Source organism: Martes martes (assembly GCF_963455335.1).
Source record: "Martes martes genome assembly, chromosome: 8".
Lineage (NCBI taxonomy): Eukaryota > Metazoa > Chordata > Mammalia > Carnivora > Mustelidae > Martes > Martes martes.
The window spans coordinates 37592868-37610642 of record NC_137895.1 but is presented as its reverse complement, the minus strand read 5'-3'; the positions used below and the strand labels follow the sequence as shown (position 1 = coordinate 37610642).

The 17775-nt window shown below is 36.3% G+C and overlaps 1 protein-coding gene across 2 annotated transcripts in view; it reads left to right on the top strand.

Annotated features, from left to right (window-relative positions):
- Positions 1-17775, top strand: part of ACSS3 (acyl-CoA synthetase short chain family member 3) — a 156551-nt gene that overhangs the window by 87079 nt on the left and 51697 nt on the right. For both annotated transcript variants that reach the window (XM_080810786.1, XM_080810787.1), the window contains exon 8: positions 2938-3089. In XM_080810786.1, the coding sequence (XP_080666912.1) occupies positions 2938-3089 (152 nt within the window). The remainder of the gene's footprint in view (positions 1-2937; positions 3090-17775) is intronic.

The window sequence follows — 17775 nt, the reverse complement described above, 5'->3', positions numbered from 1 at the left end:
ATGTCCTAATAGGAATGCTATGTTATCATAATTTTTATGCTCAATAAATAGACTATTGATGAAAATGTATTTGGTGTGGGTCAGAATTGTAATACTGATTATTATTTATAAAGAGATACGGTAGAGTTTTTAACTAATATTCCTAGTGTTTAAGCTGCTATTATCATTAGACATAATTAATTGAAGGCATTGTAAAATACATCAAATTGTGTCCTCTATGTAGGTAATCATGGTGTAGCATTTTGTTATGACACTAATATCACCCTTTTGTGAGTATATTATCTTTGTCCCATGACACTGGAACTGTAGTGGAATTCACTTCCAATTGGCTATAAAATATCTTTCTTCAGTGGAGGTCAAACTACTTTAAAATATTATCTCAGTGCTTTTAGCTTATCGGGGAAATATTGGAAAAGTGATTTATTTTTATTTAGTAGGCGAGAAAATGGCAGCACAGACAGGGAAAGTCAATTGTATAAAGTCAGTTAATAAATCATCTTTATGTGGGTGAGATCAAGTTTCCAAAGTCACAATCTCATACACCAGGGCCTGAACAGTGCCCAAGACAGATCGAAAAAGTAAAAGTCAAATTTTCACCTCACTGGGTTCAAAAGAATAAACCTGCTGGTTCATTTTAGATGTGCTCAAGGCTTCAAAATTTGTGAGTCACGTTATGTATATGAGTTGCCAGATTATATCTGACAGCTTTTTATACTATATTAACATTTTGACCTGTATGAGGTGGTAAGGGAATAAATTGAAATTAAGTGCTCTGGGATAGTTGTGTTAATAAAAATGAATTTCTAGTTGCAATAAATACTTTGGTTTTAAAAGAGCAAGAGAAAAAGCAGCAGAATATAAGAAAGAGGTTCTATTTAAAAAAAATATATATATATATACTTACATTAAAGACTATTAAAGGTAATCATTTTTAAGAAAAGAAAACACAAACTGATAACACCCTATCCAAGATCCAAGTAGATGCAGAGAGTGGATTGGAATTCATGAATACTGTGGTTCGCCTCTTCTTATCATCCGTTCATTTATTAGTCTCTGTTGGGGGAGAGGTCTCAGTTTACTACTAGCAACTTCTTTCCTCTTTTTGCCATATCAGTGTTTCCCAAGTGTGTTTTCCAGAATATAAGATCCATGAGATGTGCATATAGGGGGTGTGGACAGAGAAGTTTAGGAAAGATTACGTACAGTAACTATCTTTTGGGAATTCCTGATGCTCTTTAACACTTTTAAGTCTTCAAGAAATGGTCGAAAATCAGAAACCTGTTTTCCTTTTTTTCCCCAACCCCTCCCAAAAGGATTTGCTTGTGAAATATATATATACACATACGTATATATGTGTGTGTGTGTATATATATATTATATACATATTACATATATATACATATTATATATATACACGCATTACATATATATACGTAGTATGTATTTTTTCACATAACATATATTAACATAACATATATTTCACATAACATATATTAACATTCCAGGCACCTTGCTCTAGAATCAAAGGAAGAAGTAGCGGTCTTGAGAATGGATTGAGAAATAAGGGGATATAGTTAGGCCAGCATAGATTTTTGTAGAATCACTGATTTATGTATGCTATGTTCATTTTCCATTTCACAGAAAAGTCTATTAAGAGATGCTTTGGGGGGCGCCTGGGTGGCTCAGTGGGTTAAGCCTCTGCCTTCAGCTTGGTCATGATCTCAGGGTCCTGGGATCGAGGCCATCATGGGGCTCTCTGCTCAGTGGGGAGCCTGCTTCCCCCTCTCTCTCTGCCTGCCTCTCTGCCTATTTGTGATTTCTCTCTTTCTCTGTCAAATAAAGAAATAAATCTTTTTAAAAAAATGCTTTGTGGGGCACCTGGCTGGCTCAGTCAGTTAAGCAACGGCCTCTTGATTTGGGCTCAGGTCATGATCTCTCAGGGTTGTGAGATCCAGCCCCACATCTGGCTCTGTGCTGAGCATGGAGCCTGTTTGGGATTCCCTCTTTTTCTCTCTCCTCCTGCTCCTCCCCACAGTGTGCTCTCTCACTCTTAAAAAAGGAAAAAAAAATGCTTTGTGTCCTTTTGATTGCATATTCTATAAAAATTTTTAAATTTTTATTCATGGGTTTTCCACTGACTTTGTTAAATGTTGTTTTGAGGCTATAGCAAAGATACATTCGTGGATATCTTACTGAATTTTTTTTAAGTCGTAGAAGTTGCTTTCCTTGGAGCGAGGCATTTAATTGGAAAAGTCATTGTTCAGAAATCCCTGTGATTCCATATTTCTTCTCTTCCCAAACACTTTGAGAATGGTTATAGTCACTTCTATTTTTCTTAAGATTTTATTTATTTATTTTTAGAGAGAAAGAGTGAGTGAACCGGAGGGAGGGGCAGAGAGAAAGAGCACGAGGGACTGTCCTGCAGACCGGTCTGAGTAGGAAGCCAGATGTGGGGCTCCATCTCGTGACCCTGAGATCATGACCTGAGCCGAAATCAGGAGTCCACCACGTAACCCACTATTGTCACTTTTAAAAGCAATATGAGAAAGAATGTTAATGTTAGAAATTCATAGCAATCCTATTTGTCATTTAGTCTACCCCCCAGACAATGTATTTAATTTCTTGGCTAATGGAAGAATGTTTTACGTTATTAATTTGACTGTGATCTGTATTTCCTGTCCTTTATCTTTCAAAACTCAAGAAAGGAACAATTGCAGTTTGAAAAGCTTTCAGGATGACGTAATGGAGCAAATGGTCTCTCTGAAGCCTGGGCATTTGGTTTGTTTTATTTTCGAAAGAACATGGGGATATTTTAAAACCAAGATTTGTTGAGCACCCCATCTTATTAATATTGCTGTGTTAAATGTGTAAGTATTGAACTGTCAATGAAATATGAGACATTTTACCCAGTGACATTTTAAATGAATCTCATTGTAGGGGAAGCCTGTGGGAACACCAGATGCTGGTGCTTATTTCCGCGTGCTCGCAGAGCATGGAGTAGCTGCCTTGTTTACAGCGCCGACTGCAATTAGAGCCATCCGTCAACAGGACCCTGGGGCAGCCTTGGGGAGGCAGTACTCTCTGACAAGGTGAACTTGGATGCACAGGGCAAATTACATTAAAAACTGCAATCAGAATGAATAACTGAACATTATATATATATTTTTGGCACTCCAATACCTCTATGGAAAGAGCCAGAAGACTCTGGATGTTATTAAGAATGACTGTTCTAAACATAGCTTTGAATCTGTTCAAATGTTAGCTATACTATGACTATTTTTTAATACCAGATTGTGTTTATTTCAGTTCAGTTCTTACCAAAATATTTCTCCTTTTGAAACCACGGTGCTTATGTTTCCCTTAAAGTAAAATGCTGACGATGACTTAAAATGCATTTATACATATATAATAGTACCTGTCTGTCTTTTGAAAAGAGAATAATGATGTAAATAGAAGGAAAATATTATTTGATTTCATATATACAGATAAAATATGAAAATTATAGTCCAAGTTAGTGTTGCTGAAAGAGTGGAGGAAATTGTTTTTCTGTTGTTTTGTACTAATATGCTCTGAATAGTTTAAATATTTTTTGCTGGTTTATTGACATCCATTTCAGTTTAATGATATGTATATTCAAAGATAATTATAGCAATTTGTATCTTCAAGGCAGTTTCCAGCATCAACTCTTTTTAAACCTCTTTGAAATTGGTCCCTGCTATCATCAGCTAAAAGAAGGGTTTTGTAATTTCTTCAAGTCGAATAATGGGTTTGAGTTATTGTTTTGAATTTGTTTAAACTTAAATGCCAAGTGTTATGAATTTTATGTTGTTAAAACCTAAAGAAGGAGTTAAAATAGATATCATACCCCGGTTGCAGGTGGAAGCAAGAAGCCTTCAGTTTGGGCTCTCAGTGGTTTTGTTTTGGGTTCTTGTCCTTCTATTTTTTTGTTTTTAGGAAACGTTAGACCTGGATTTACATAAAAGTTTATCCATAATCTAAAGAATACATTCGTTAAAATAAAAGTGTTCATAAAAATGAACCTTCCATTACAATATTTCTACTCACCCTCACTATGTCCCTTCGTTTACTACATTTCAATTTTATTTTCTCCATTTCAGGCAAAAGGATAGAAAAGTAGATTTTTGTTAATAACCTCTTAGGTTGTGGACAGTCTCCATGGCTTAGACAGTTCCGGGGAGTTTTGAAGAGACTGTGACTGTAGTTCTTTGCACTCTTTCCTAACAAATGCATTCTGACTGCAGGGTTGTGAAGTTGTGTGACTTGCAAGCCAAGGAAGGTCTCCTATTTGCAACATCATTTTCTTTTCCCATTTGTACACGGGTTTTGGACGTTCTGTATTACTGTGAAGGCAGAAACCTTTTCTAATTGTATTAGCATACAAAGCAGCCACTAGTACTGGATGCCTATTAAATCATCACTTTTTTTCCCCAAACTGATACTAATATGGAATATGAGATTTTAGTGTAAAAGAAACTGCAGTAAGTTCTCCTTGATAATGCCCTTCTGTCTTTAGGAACCCGAATTACTCGTGAAGGTGTGCACATATTTTTAAATAGATATTTAACGATGTACACCTTCAGCTATTCAAATCACTACTGTTAATAAATACAAACATTTACTAATTACTTACTATGTGCTCTAGCAGTCTAAGCACCTCTCATTCAGTTATCACTATCAGTAGGAATTGATTATCCTCATTTTACAGATGGGTACAGTTAGGACCAGAAAATTTAAGAAACTCTTGAGAAAGAAACTAACTCAGGCAATCTGACAAGGGCCCACATCCTTCACCCAGACATATTCTTATGAGAGGTATACTAAGAAACTAACTTGATCCAGGCATTTTTGTCATTCATGGGATAAAAGCAGCTTTTACTTCTTGTATATTTTTAGCCTATTCAAATAATACCTTCACTGAACTTCTGTAATAGATTCTCACTTGTGAACTAAAGGGATGTTAGAAGGGGCCTCATTAAAAAAATTTTTAAGGGGCGCCTGGGTGGGTCAGTGGGTTAAAGCCTCTGCCTTCGGCTCGGGTCACGATCGCGGGGTCCTGGGATTGAGCCCCACGTCAGGCTCTCTGCTCAGCAGGGAGCCTGCTTCCTCCTCTCTCTCTCTCTCTTTCTGCCTACTTGTGATCTCTATCTGTCAAGTAAAGTAAAAAAAAAAAAAAATTTTTTTAAACAAGGAAATTTTAAATTTTAAAAACAAGGAAACCAAAGTCCAAAAAAGTTAAGTTTGGGTTGGAGACACAATTAACACCAGGACTCAAATATTTTCATGCAACCATATCTTTCGTTTTATAGTTCTGTTGAAGACATTTCATACTTAGTGAACTGACTTTCACCAGGTGTTATAATGGCAGGCTCACGGTTTATCTGCAGAGCTTGCGTTCTCTCTGCTCTTACAGGACATTTCCAATGATGAAACTGTGATTTTCAAATGAGTTACATATCTCATTAAAGATTGTTTTAAAATAAATTTGGAGATTTGCCAAAGGTTTTCACTCCCAAAGCAAATTTCATAGGGTATTCTGCAATAGGGAGCTAAGCAGAACTATAAATTCATTTTATGATAGTCGATTAGAAGTCAGAAGCACAGATTAGAGGTCATCCACTGTAATCATCTCATTTTACAACTGAGAAGATGTTGTCACGAAGAGGTGAAGTGACATGCCAGGATTCCAGAGCCACCCTGCAGCAAATCTGGGACGAGGCAGTACCGGGTGCTGTAATTAAGATTCTTGTTCTGGAGTTAGGCACACTGGGTTCAAGTCTGCCACTTACCAGTTGTGTGACCTCAAGAAAGTTACACAGCCTCTGTGTTCTTTTTGCTCTCCTCCTTCTGCATTCCCCACCTCCTCCTTCCAGAACATAATTGTAGTAATCATCATCATTTTCCCATGATCTTCTAGTTCAGTCTTAATCAAGTTAGAAAAATTCAGTTCTGCTACTTCCATTCAGGGTATCACAGTCCCTAACACTCTGATGCAGCCCTTTTTTCCAGTTGCGTAATAATGAGAGAATACACAAAGGAAAAACCAGAGCACCAGAGATGAGCTCAAAAATAAAGTCAGTGTGTCTGCGGATTGGAAATAGAATCGATGTGCAAAGTAGGACACAGGGCTGAAGCTAGAGGCTTGTTAGGTGTCCAAGCAGGCGTTGGCTGCAGAGTGTTCTCATTGTGGTGTCAGAGCCGACTCATGACTTGACCATGCGGTGGCGCGTGACACCTCACACACGATAAGAGCTTGCTAATGATGGTGAGAGCGTGTTTTCTGGACTGGGACTGAGAGCAAGCTTTGGTCTAGAGGTCTGAATGAGACAGAGAGCAGCTCAGCATTTGGAGAATTAAACTGCCCACCTGCTGTCCTAGAATTAAACTGCCCACCTGCTGTCCTAGAATAGGATCTCTGATATCCTGAGTATCACTGTGTGTTAATAACAATTCTGGACCATCACTGTGACATGGCATCACTTCATCCCCCGCAAACCTATTGGACAGAGAAGGTGAACGTGAGAGAGGGAGCACAAGATAAAAATAACAACAGAGAACCTCTTTTTCTTCTACTCGAGATACTGGTACAGGAGTAGGGACCAACAAACACACTAATGAAGTTGAATAAAGGGTCCCATTGCTATGGAAACCTGATTTACAGAGGAGGTAGGTTAACAAATAAGTGGAAGAAGGACAGACCCTTAAAAAAATTGGTATTGGAACAACTGGCTGTATATAGAGGAAAAATGTGTTCCCTACCATGTACTCTACACAAAAATAAGTATCAGCTGGATTCAAGGCCCTAAAATTGTCAAGCAAAGAATTAATACCTTCAGGAGAAAATGGATAAATATTTTAATATATTTTAGTAGGAAATGACCATTTAAAGCATAAATCACAAATCATTAAGGAAAATATTGATGACATTTACTGCACTATAAGGAATAATTGCCCACCAAAAGAATAAACAAACTTAAATGATGAATTATTCACCCACAGAAGATATTTGCAACATATATAACCATTAAACATTCAGTGTACAGAAAATAGAAAGAACTCCTACAAATCAATAAGAAAACACACAATCCAATAGCCAAATGGTCAAAGGATATGGACAGTCAGTTCACGGAGAAGACTAGGGTTGTCTAATACATTGGAAGATCTTTAATCTCACTAATAAACAGATAACAATTTACTCCCATCATACAGGCAAAAGTTAAAATATCAAACAGTGATACTTGCTTGCAGGTTGTGAAGCAGCAAAATGGTTTTTACACTACTATGGAGAGTGCAAAGTGAAGCTGTCTAGTAATACCAGATGCTCTACGCACTTAATATGCCCCATGATGGGGGCATCTGGGTGGCTCAGTGGGTTAAACCTCTGCCTTTGGCTCAGGTCATGATCCCAGGATCCTGGGATCGAGCCCCCCATCGTCTCTCTGCTGAGCAGGAAGCCTGCTTTCCCCTGTCTCTCTGCCTGCTGCTCTGCCTACTCGTGATCTCTTTCTCTCTGTCAAATAAATAAATAAAATCTTTAAAAAAAATATGCCTCATGACCAAACCCTTATTGATATGGAGGGGTGAGAATGAGAATCTCAAAACTATGAACAACAAACCATGTACTTGAACGCTGTTAACAAGTTTGTTTCAAAACAAAACAAAACATAAGCAATTACATGTATAGTAAAAATGTAATGGTAAATAAATTACATACTATTTTGTGTTAATTCAACAGGATATTTAGAAGTGGAAATCAACCAGAACTTCAGGTATTAGCATGGATAAATGTCAAAAGAATAATTCTGAGTATAAAAAACAAGTGAAAATTGATTGTCTTTCTCTTACATATGGTGAGAGGAATTTGAAGAATTGCAAAAACCATGTTGTCTTGTTTATGTATATGCAAACAGGTTAAAAAAAAATGCATGGGAATGAAAATATCTGAGCAATGCTGGTTACCTCTGAGGCCAGGTGGCCAGTGGGATGGTGAAGAGAAATGAGATTTAAGTAGTGTTTGGAGAGAATTCAATTGGATCAATAATATTTTATTTTCTAAGTGACATAAATATGACAGAATGATAAAACTAGGAAATATGCATAAAACTGGGTGGTTTGCACATAATAAGTCCACTATATTATCACGTACTCTTGGTCTGTTTCTCAGGGAAGTTAAAAATCTCATAATGAAAAGTTCTTCCCGTTTTGTTTATGTGCTCATTTTTAAATTTTTATTTGTTTATTTATTTATTTTTAAATTTTTTTTTTTTAAATTTCTTTATTTGACAGAGAGAGATCACAAGCAGGCAGAGAGGCAGGCAGAAAGAGAGGAGGAAGCAGGCTCTGACCGAGCAGAGAGCCCGATGCGGGGCTGGACCCCAGGATCCTGAGATCATGACCTGCGCCGAAGGCAGAGGCTTTAACCCACTGAGCCACCCAGGCGCCCCATGTGCTCATTTTTTTAAAAAGATTTTATTTATTTATTTGACAGAGAGAGAGATCACAAGTAGACAGAGAGGCAAGCGGTGGTGGGGGGGAAGAGGCTTCCCGCTGAGCAGAGAGCCTGATGTGGGGCTTGACCCCAGAACCCTGAGATCACGTCCTGAGCCGAAGGCAGAGACTTAACCCACTGAGCCACCCAGGCGCCCCTTATGTGCTCATTTGATGTGAAATGTATGAACCACTTCGGTAAATCAAGGATGTCATACTATGGATGCGTAGTCAGGAGCGGAGAGATGGGCGAGGGTATGCAAGTGTTCATGCTTTGCTACTCTCTTCATTTGGTCTAACATGGCTGCCAAAGCCCTACACAAATAACTTTCCTATTTTAATGACCACCACTCCTAAAATTTAAATGAATAAGAAAACCTACACACAGAAACAAAATTTCTTCAGAACGTCATCAATCCTTCTATTTCAAAAGCTTTCAGAGATATTCTACATCTGATTCACTGCTCCAAATATGTCTGAGTCTCACAGTGACAATGACTGGATGTTGGCTGTCTTTGGGTTTATGACGGATTGCGGATGAGCAATCAAACATCCAGCTTTCATTATTGAATCTTTTTAAAAACTTAGTTGCCAATTATCACCACAGTACTTGAAGCAGAAATGTAAATAATTTAAAGCCATTATTGAAGAAGTGAAGTAAAATTTTAATAATTTATACAAGATAGAAAGATACTAAATCTCTCACTTACTGTATTTTAAAGCTAACTGCTTTTTTGTATTTCATTGGCCATTTGAAGATTGTGTTTTGTGAAATGTTTATCCAAATCTTTGGCACATTTTAATTCTCTTTTTCTTATTGATGTGTAGGACTTTCCATATTCTTTTGATCCAAGTTCTTTATTCACTATATGTATTACAAATAATCTTCACCTCCTGATTTCAATTTCTCTTTCACTTAGTGGTGACTTCTGATAAAGAGATGTACCTTTTCATCAATATTTTTTTTCTGTATGGTTCTTGATTTTTTTTTTTTAAGATTTTATTTATTTATTTGACAGAGAGAAAGAGATCACAAGTAGGCAGAGAGGCAGGCAGAGAGAGAGAGGGAAGCAGGCTCCCTGCTGAGCAGAGAGCCCGATTCAGGACTCAATCCCAGGACCCTGAGATCATGACCTGAGCCGAAGGCAGAGGCTTAACCCATTGAGCTACCCAGGTGCCCTGGTTCATGCTTTTTAAAATCGTACTTACACATTTTTCCTATTTGAAGGTCGGAAGTTATTCCTCTGTGTCATTTTCTAGAAGCTTTATTGTTTTATGTTTCATATAATCTGCCTGGTTTAATTTGTGCATATACAATGAGGTGAGGGGTCAAGGTTCATTTTTCCTCTTATATGTATCCAGGTAATCAAGTTTCATTCATTTAAATGGTCATCTTTCCCACTGCTCTATATACTGCTTTTGTCATAAAGTGTCCACAAGTTCTTTTTTTTTCTCATTTCAATTCTATTTCACGGATTGGCCAAATTGCCTATATTTGTGCTGCTCTCCCATTGTCTTTGTCACTATAGATTTATAACACACCTTGATACGCAGTAGTAGTAGCAATAACAGTACATCCATTTGTTCTTCACTCTTTAATCTTGGCCCGTTGTATTTCCATACATGTTTTAGTATTAGCCTGTCAGTTTACATGCACACACACACACACACACACACACACACTCTCACACACACAAGTAGGATTTTTTTTTTTTTTTAAAGATTTTATTTATTTATTTGACAGACAGAGATCACAAGTAGGCAGAGAGGCAGGCAGAGAGAGAGGAAGGGAAGCAGGCTCCCTGCTGAGCAGAGAGCCTAATGCGGGGCTTGATCCCAGGACCCTGAGATTATGACCTGAGCTGAAGGCAGAGGCTTTAACCCACTGAGCCACCCAGGTGCCCCCACAAGTAGCATTTTGAGGTTGCTTTGAGTTTATAGATTGATGTGATCAAAACTGACATGTTAATATTGAGACTTCCAATTCATAATCCTAGCTATCTCTTAATTTATTCAGTTCTTATTTTATCTCATTAATGCTCTTTTGCTTATTGTGTGAAAGATATATCTTTTCTTAGATTTATCTTAAGAAATTTTATTTTTTATTTTTTCTATCAAAGTATACTTAACATACAGTGTTTTATTAGCTTCTGGTGGACAATATAGGTGATTCAACAGTTCTATACATTTCTTGGTGTTCGTCATATTAAGTGAACACTTGATCCTCTTTATCTATTTTACCCAGCCCCCCATAAATTATGGATTCAATTTCTTTTGATTCAAACTGCTTCTAAAATTTGCGACTTGACAGCTTTTACTATTTTTAGAAACTTTTATCCATTATCCCTTCAAATATTGCTTCTATCTAATTTTCCCTTCTTAGACATTAATACTTTAATGACAGGTTAGAACTTTTTACCATATTACCTATATCTCAGAGACTCTGTTTTTTTTTCTCCTTCATGCTTTTCAATGGCAGTTTGGTTATTCTCTTTTAACTTATATTTTGGGTTTTTAATCCTCTTTTCAGTTGTGTCTAAACTTTTAGTTTCTAAGTTTATATTTTTGTATCTTTTAGTTCAAAGATATTTATTTGATTCTTATAATTACCAGTTCTTGGCTGATATTATACAAATGTTTCATGGACATACTCGGAGTTATTGTGAAGTCTGTGTCTAATAACAAGAATATCTGATTTTCTCTGTGATTCTTTTTTTGATGTCTCTTTTTTCCTTTGCATGTTGGTCATATAGCCTTCTATCTTAATAGATCATTGTGTGTTACTTTGACACTCTGGAGTTGTTAAGGTCCCACAGAGTAATTCTTGTTTTGGCGCACAGTTAGCACAAGGGAAGATACCTTTGATCCAGGTAGGGATTTAGCTAACTTGAAGCTAGACTTCAGTATTTGAGAAAGCTAGTTTCTTTCCAGTTTATCTCTACTGTTAGGATATGAATCTTCAGGCACTCCTTCTGAAACCCTGAGGTGTTCCATATCCCACCCCTTCCCACTGCGGGTCTGCCGTTCCAGTTTTCCTCTTCCAAGAGATTGTGATGGCAGGAATTGCTGTTCATTTTCTAAGCCTCTCACACACAATTTTTGTCCCATTTCTCGGTTTTTCAACCACTGTTTGCTTTGGCATATATACTATAGGGGGAAAAGCAGTAAGTCGATGTCAGACATCTCTGTACATTTTTTTTCTTTGGGCCATTAATGCTTCCAAGGCTCATTAACCTCATCGTTCTCTGATACCTTAAAGAGATGTTTCTATCTTTATGTTCTGTCTAGCTTTCCTGGTTGTGCTTGAAGGAGAGATTGGTGGACAAAATGCTGGTAGATCCTTGACAGAGTGACAAATGCATGTGTAGCACTAACGCTAGTGGCTTTACATTTTAAAAGTGCATTCTGGTGGGAAGCAAATGGAGGAAAATAGAATGAAGGAAAATGGAGATAACCTCAGGGACACTGGTGGCAACAAGTAATGATGTTCAGCGAACTAGGAGTTGATGAGGCATTGCTGAAATAATCTATTTTTATTCAACTTCTTTTGGCACAAGTGAGGAGTAATTTTCACTTGTTTGGTAGTTTATGGAGCTTGAAAGAAATACTCATTTTGGTTTTCTTCTGTTCCTAATTTATTACCTGAAAATTCTTCATCAGAATTTATCTTTAGCTTTTTTTCCATTTCTGTGCAGCTTCCTTTTTATTTGAGACTAAAATTAATTTGACAATATTACTGTTTATCTGTTTCTCTTGGCTTAATTTTCAGCTTCATTTGAGTCTTGAATTCTACTCATTTTTTTATAGAATTGGGGAAAGGTGTCCAGACTTCATTCCCATTAATCCCCTCCACTGTGTTTTCCCTACTCTGGATTGTATATTATAATTTTGTTTAATTTTTTTGTATTATATGTTTGGAAGTAAATTCATCTTCCCATGTGTTACTATCATCAGAACATTACCCATATATTTATAAGTCTTTCATAATCCAGGACAGCAAGATCCCGTCAAACTTAGCTCTGCAATATGGTAGGTACTAGCCACATGTGACTATTGAACTCTTGACAAGGGGATAATCCTACCATGACATTGATATTTTTATTTTTTTTAATTTTAACTAATTTAAATTTTAAGTAGCCAAATGTAGCTAGGAGATACCATATTGTACGGTGCAGATGGAAGACCTACGTAATTAACTTAGATAAATTTATCCTCCAGAATCCAAATTACTACAAAAGAATGGTTAGTTTGTAACATTTATAAACTTTTCTTTAAAGATTTAATTTATTAATTTATTAGTTAATTTATTTATTTAGAGATAGAGATTGTAAGCAGGGTGAGGGCAGTGGGAGAGAGAAAATCTCAAGTAGACACCAAGAACTGAGCGCAGAGCCAGATGCAAAGCTGGATCCCATGACCCTGAGATCTGTCCTGAGCCCCTGAGCCAAAATCAAGGGTCAGTTACTTAACTGACTGAGCCACCCAGGTGCCCCTTTATAAAATGTATTTTTAATGAGAAATTATTTAAAATTTTTTTTGATATGGGGCATTTATCTCTTCATATTAATAAAATAAAGGCAAAGTCATTAATGAGAAATGTAACTGTTAAGTGATACTACTGTTTTTTTTCTTGCAAGCCACAAAATGTCTTTTAAAAAATAAGACCATTTATGCCCTTAGGTGTGAATTTATCTTTAAATTATCTTGTAATTTATCTTTAAGTTATGGATTTATACTAACATCTTTTTTCTTGTAGTAATCATCTTGGTTATAAAAATATCGCATAACATAGAATGGTTTTGCTTACTATGAGGAATTGAGAGTCAAATAATATTTGATTAAGTATTTACTGTAAGACTTAACTTTTTCATTAGTCATGTTCTGTTCCTAAATCCTTGTGTACAGTATGTTAATGTTCATTAATGTTACACAATTGGGAGTTTGTAATTGAAAAAAGTAGTAACTTTGGGGCAGTTTGAGGAATTTTAATAAAAAAATAGTTTGGTAGTTTCTAGTACATTTAAGGAAAGGAATTATCTATACTACTTTGACATTTTTCTAAATCAATGATCTCACGATTTTTCCTCTACTTTTAGTAAAGAGTAAGTGATTTTAATGGAAATGGAAGAGATTGTCTGACATGCAGAAAAACCAGAAATCACTTTTTCTATGCATTGTGGAATATTATCCCTTTCTATATTGCTTATTAGTGCCAGCATGGAGATTGCTACCATAATGATATAAATGTAACTAAAATCTGAGAAAAATAAGTGATAGATTTGTATTGCAAAACCATAATGATAAATACTAAGTTTTAAAATATATAATGTGGAAATTTGTCATCAGATAAAAACTCAAAGTTAATTAATAGTTATCATTTATAACCAATTAATTAGATTAATTGTAATTTACTTGACTGGGGAAAAAAGCCAAAAAATTAATTGAAACTTGCAAAACTGCTGGTAATATCAAGATATTTATTGTTCTTTGATTAGCCAAAAATTATTTTGTATTGTGTGCTAATAGTTTGACAATTTTTACACCATGTTTTCAAAAATATATATAATTGTAGATCTGCAGTTTTATATATAAACTAAATACATGACCACTGGACCATCTAAAGTTCTTTGGAATAAACTGTGGCTTGATGGACGATGGGAATGTGACCTCTGAGATCTATAAAACGTCCTTATTCTTTGCCTACACTGTTGGAATCACCCAAACCTCTTTATGAATTTTAATACAAATTATTTACATGTATAATGTTCATAATCACAGAGGTTTTCTGCCATATTAGGAATTGAACTGCTTAAAGAAGATATAATTAAAATAAATTTATTTTTCAACCATAGGATTATCAATAATTTGGCCTTTATATTTAAAAATTTTGTCTTGTTGGGTTGCCCGGGTGGCTCAGTCCATTAAGCCTCTGCCTTCGGCTCAGGTCACGATCTCAGGGTCCTGAGATTGAGCCCCACATCAGGCTCTCAGCTCAGCAGGGAGTCTGCTTTTTCCTCTGCCCTTCCCCCCAGTCATGATGTCTCTTTCACTCTCAAATAAATGGATAAAAATCTTTAATAAAAAATAACTTTTTGGTTTTGTTTTTGCATAACATCTAAAGTCACAGATGTATTAACCACATTTTAAACTATAAAACTTTACCCTAAGCTTTTTCTATTTTAACCTAGTTTTAATAATTTAATGTATTAATATTTGTTTCATTGTACCATATCAGTTTTATCAGATGAGGTCATATTTGATATCCACATTTTAATATTTTTTAATTTTAATTTTATTTAAAATTTTATTTATTTTAGAGAGAGAGAGCAAACAAACACACATACACGCATGAATGTGGGAGGGCAGAGGGAGTGGGAAAGACAGTTCCAAGCGGACTCCGTGCTAACCCATGGGGCTCAATCCAGTGACCCTGAGTTCATGATCTGAGTCAAAATCAGTAGATGGACACTTAACCGATGGAGTCACCTTGGCGCTCCCCCCTGCATTTTAATCTGAAGCAAGTTATAAATGAATACACATTTGATTATCTAAATTTTATCTCAAATTACAAATATACATATGTCAAAAAATCTGATTTATTCTTTTCTAGTCTTTGTCTCTTATTATTCTCTCTTTTTGTTTTCCTATTTTCATCCTTTTTTTCTGTTTCCCTTGAGTGCTCTCAAAGATTTAAATATTACCTTAGCAGCCTTGCGTACTTTGAGAAGTGACTCACCGAAATGATTGATCCACGTTATTTAAATCGTTTCTTAACAAAGACTAGTAATAGGTTCTTTTCTGATCTGAAATTTGAAATTATGTTTCTCCGCCTTTCAATATTTTTCCCGGTATTTCCCTCCATTACGGGCATTCCTACTTTGTTTTCCGATTTCTCTTGCCTATTCTAGGTTCCCCAGACAGAACTTTTAGCATGACTTGCCATTCTTTATTTTTGTATTACACCCAGTTTGTGTTATCTGTACTCAGCCTCCTAGACTACTAATTGAGTCTATATGGAAGCCACATAGCTGCTCTTCAGTTCTTTCACTTTTATGATATTCATAAAAAATTTCCTAAAATAGAACTTTTCTCTCTTCAAGCCACTGTTCCATTGTCTGTTTCCACACTCTAACAAAACAACAGGCTTCCTCTTTTACTTAGAAGAATGAATCAAGCTGACACAAGTTTTGCCAACTCTCTACCTTGTACTTCATCTTTCTAAGCTTCTAGGAATGTCTATGTATCTAGAAATCCCAGATATTTTTATTGGTGTTCAGGTCATGAACATGAATACTCAAGGAGCTCACAGTCCACTGTGGGAAATGGATAAGAAACAAATCAGTATAGAATGAGATACATGTCTATAGCAGAGGACACAAGCGTATATAGTTGAAGCATAGGTGTGGGGATGTCTGAATCTCCATGAATTTTCATGAGATAATAAGAAAATGGTAAGAAATCTCCTGTGGCTCTATTACATTATTTAAGATGAGTAGGCAGGCTTTTTATTTATTTGGTTTTCACTTTGATGACAATGAAGTAACTCTTCAAACACGCATTCCTTTTTTTTTTCTTCTTGTCAAGTTAAGGTGGTTTTTCTTTTTCTTTTTTAATTTTATTAATTTTTTTAAATTTAATTTTATTTTTTCAGTGATCCAATATTCATTGTTTATGCACCACACCCAGTGCTCCGTGCAATATATGTCCTCCTTTATACACACCACCAGACTCACCTAACCCACCACCCCCCATAGCCTCAATTTGTTTCTCAGAATCCAATCTCTCATGGTTCTTCTTCCCCTCTGATTTCCCCCAATTCACTTTTCCTCTCCTTCTCCTAATGTCCTCTATGTTATTCCTTATGCTCCACAAGTAAGTGAAGCCATATAATTGACTTTCTCTGCTTGACTGTGATAAACAACCCAGCACTGACCTCTCATTACCTAACTTGCTTAAGAAGCTCTGACCCATGCTTCAATGCAGCTGCCCTTCCCAGTCAGTTTTGCCTAAATCCCAGCATGACAGGCCACTTCTTTAAGAAGACTGGACAAAACCCCCACACACACCACATCTCCCAATACAGGAGTTTTTTGATAATTTGATAACTGACTTTCTCTGCTTGACTTATTTCACTCAGCATAATCTCCTCCAGTCCCATCCATGTTGATACAAAAGTTGGGTATTCATCCTTTAAGATGGAGGCGTAATATTCCATTGTGTATATGGACCATATCTTCTTTATCCATTTGTTTGTTGAAGGACATTTTGGCTCTTGCCACAGTTTGGCAATTGTGGCCATTGCTGCTATGAACATTGGGGTACAGATGACCTGTCTTTTCATTACATCTGTATCTTTGGGGTAAATAGCCAGTAGTACAATTGCAGGGTCATAGGGTAGCTCTATTTTTAATTTTTTAAGGAATCTCCACACTGTTTTCCAAAGTGACTGCACCAACTTGCATTCCCACCAGCATGCATTCCTTTTTTGACAGACAGACTATGGAGACAACAAGAATGGAAAAAAACAATCATTCTCTCAATGAACCACCAATAGTGTCAACCCAATTCATTTGTTTATTTCATCCTTTCTATTCTGTGGCATGGTGCTCCATGTCAAATATTCTTCCTCTCTTGATAACCTTATATTCCTTTTGATAAGAATCTTTTGACCTAGAAGGTCACAGTGGCATTTACTTTTAATAACCTATTTTTCCTATGTATATCCTTGGAATTGGGTAAATATGTGCTTGAAATCAGAGTAATCTTTACCAAAGAAACTCACCAAAATGGACAAGAACATCATATTTATGAGCTTATTTGTTGCTTTAGCTGATACTCAAGAGTGTATTTTTGTGTATAGACTTAAGTAGAATATAGCAATCAAACGTGGAGCTAAAATTAGCAGAGATAATGTCAAGGCAGAAAAGGTTTCTCATCTTTGGTCATTAGATGAATATGACAGGTGTATTACAGTGATCAACTCAGTTGCTCTTCTCAAAACTGAGAAGCTGTAGCTGTGGATTCTTCTTCTTCTTCTTTTTTTTTTTTTAAAGATTTATTTATTTATTTGTCAGAGAGAGAGAGAGAGGAGCGAGAGTGAGCACAAGCAGACAGAGTGGCAGGCAGAGGCAGAGGGAGAAGCAGGCTCCCTGCCAAGCAAGGAGCCCGATGTGGGACTCGATCCCAGGATGCTCGGATCATGACCTGAGCCGAAGGCAGCTGCTTAACCAACTGAGCCACCCAGGCATCCCGGATTCTCCTTTTGAAAAC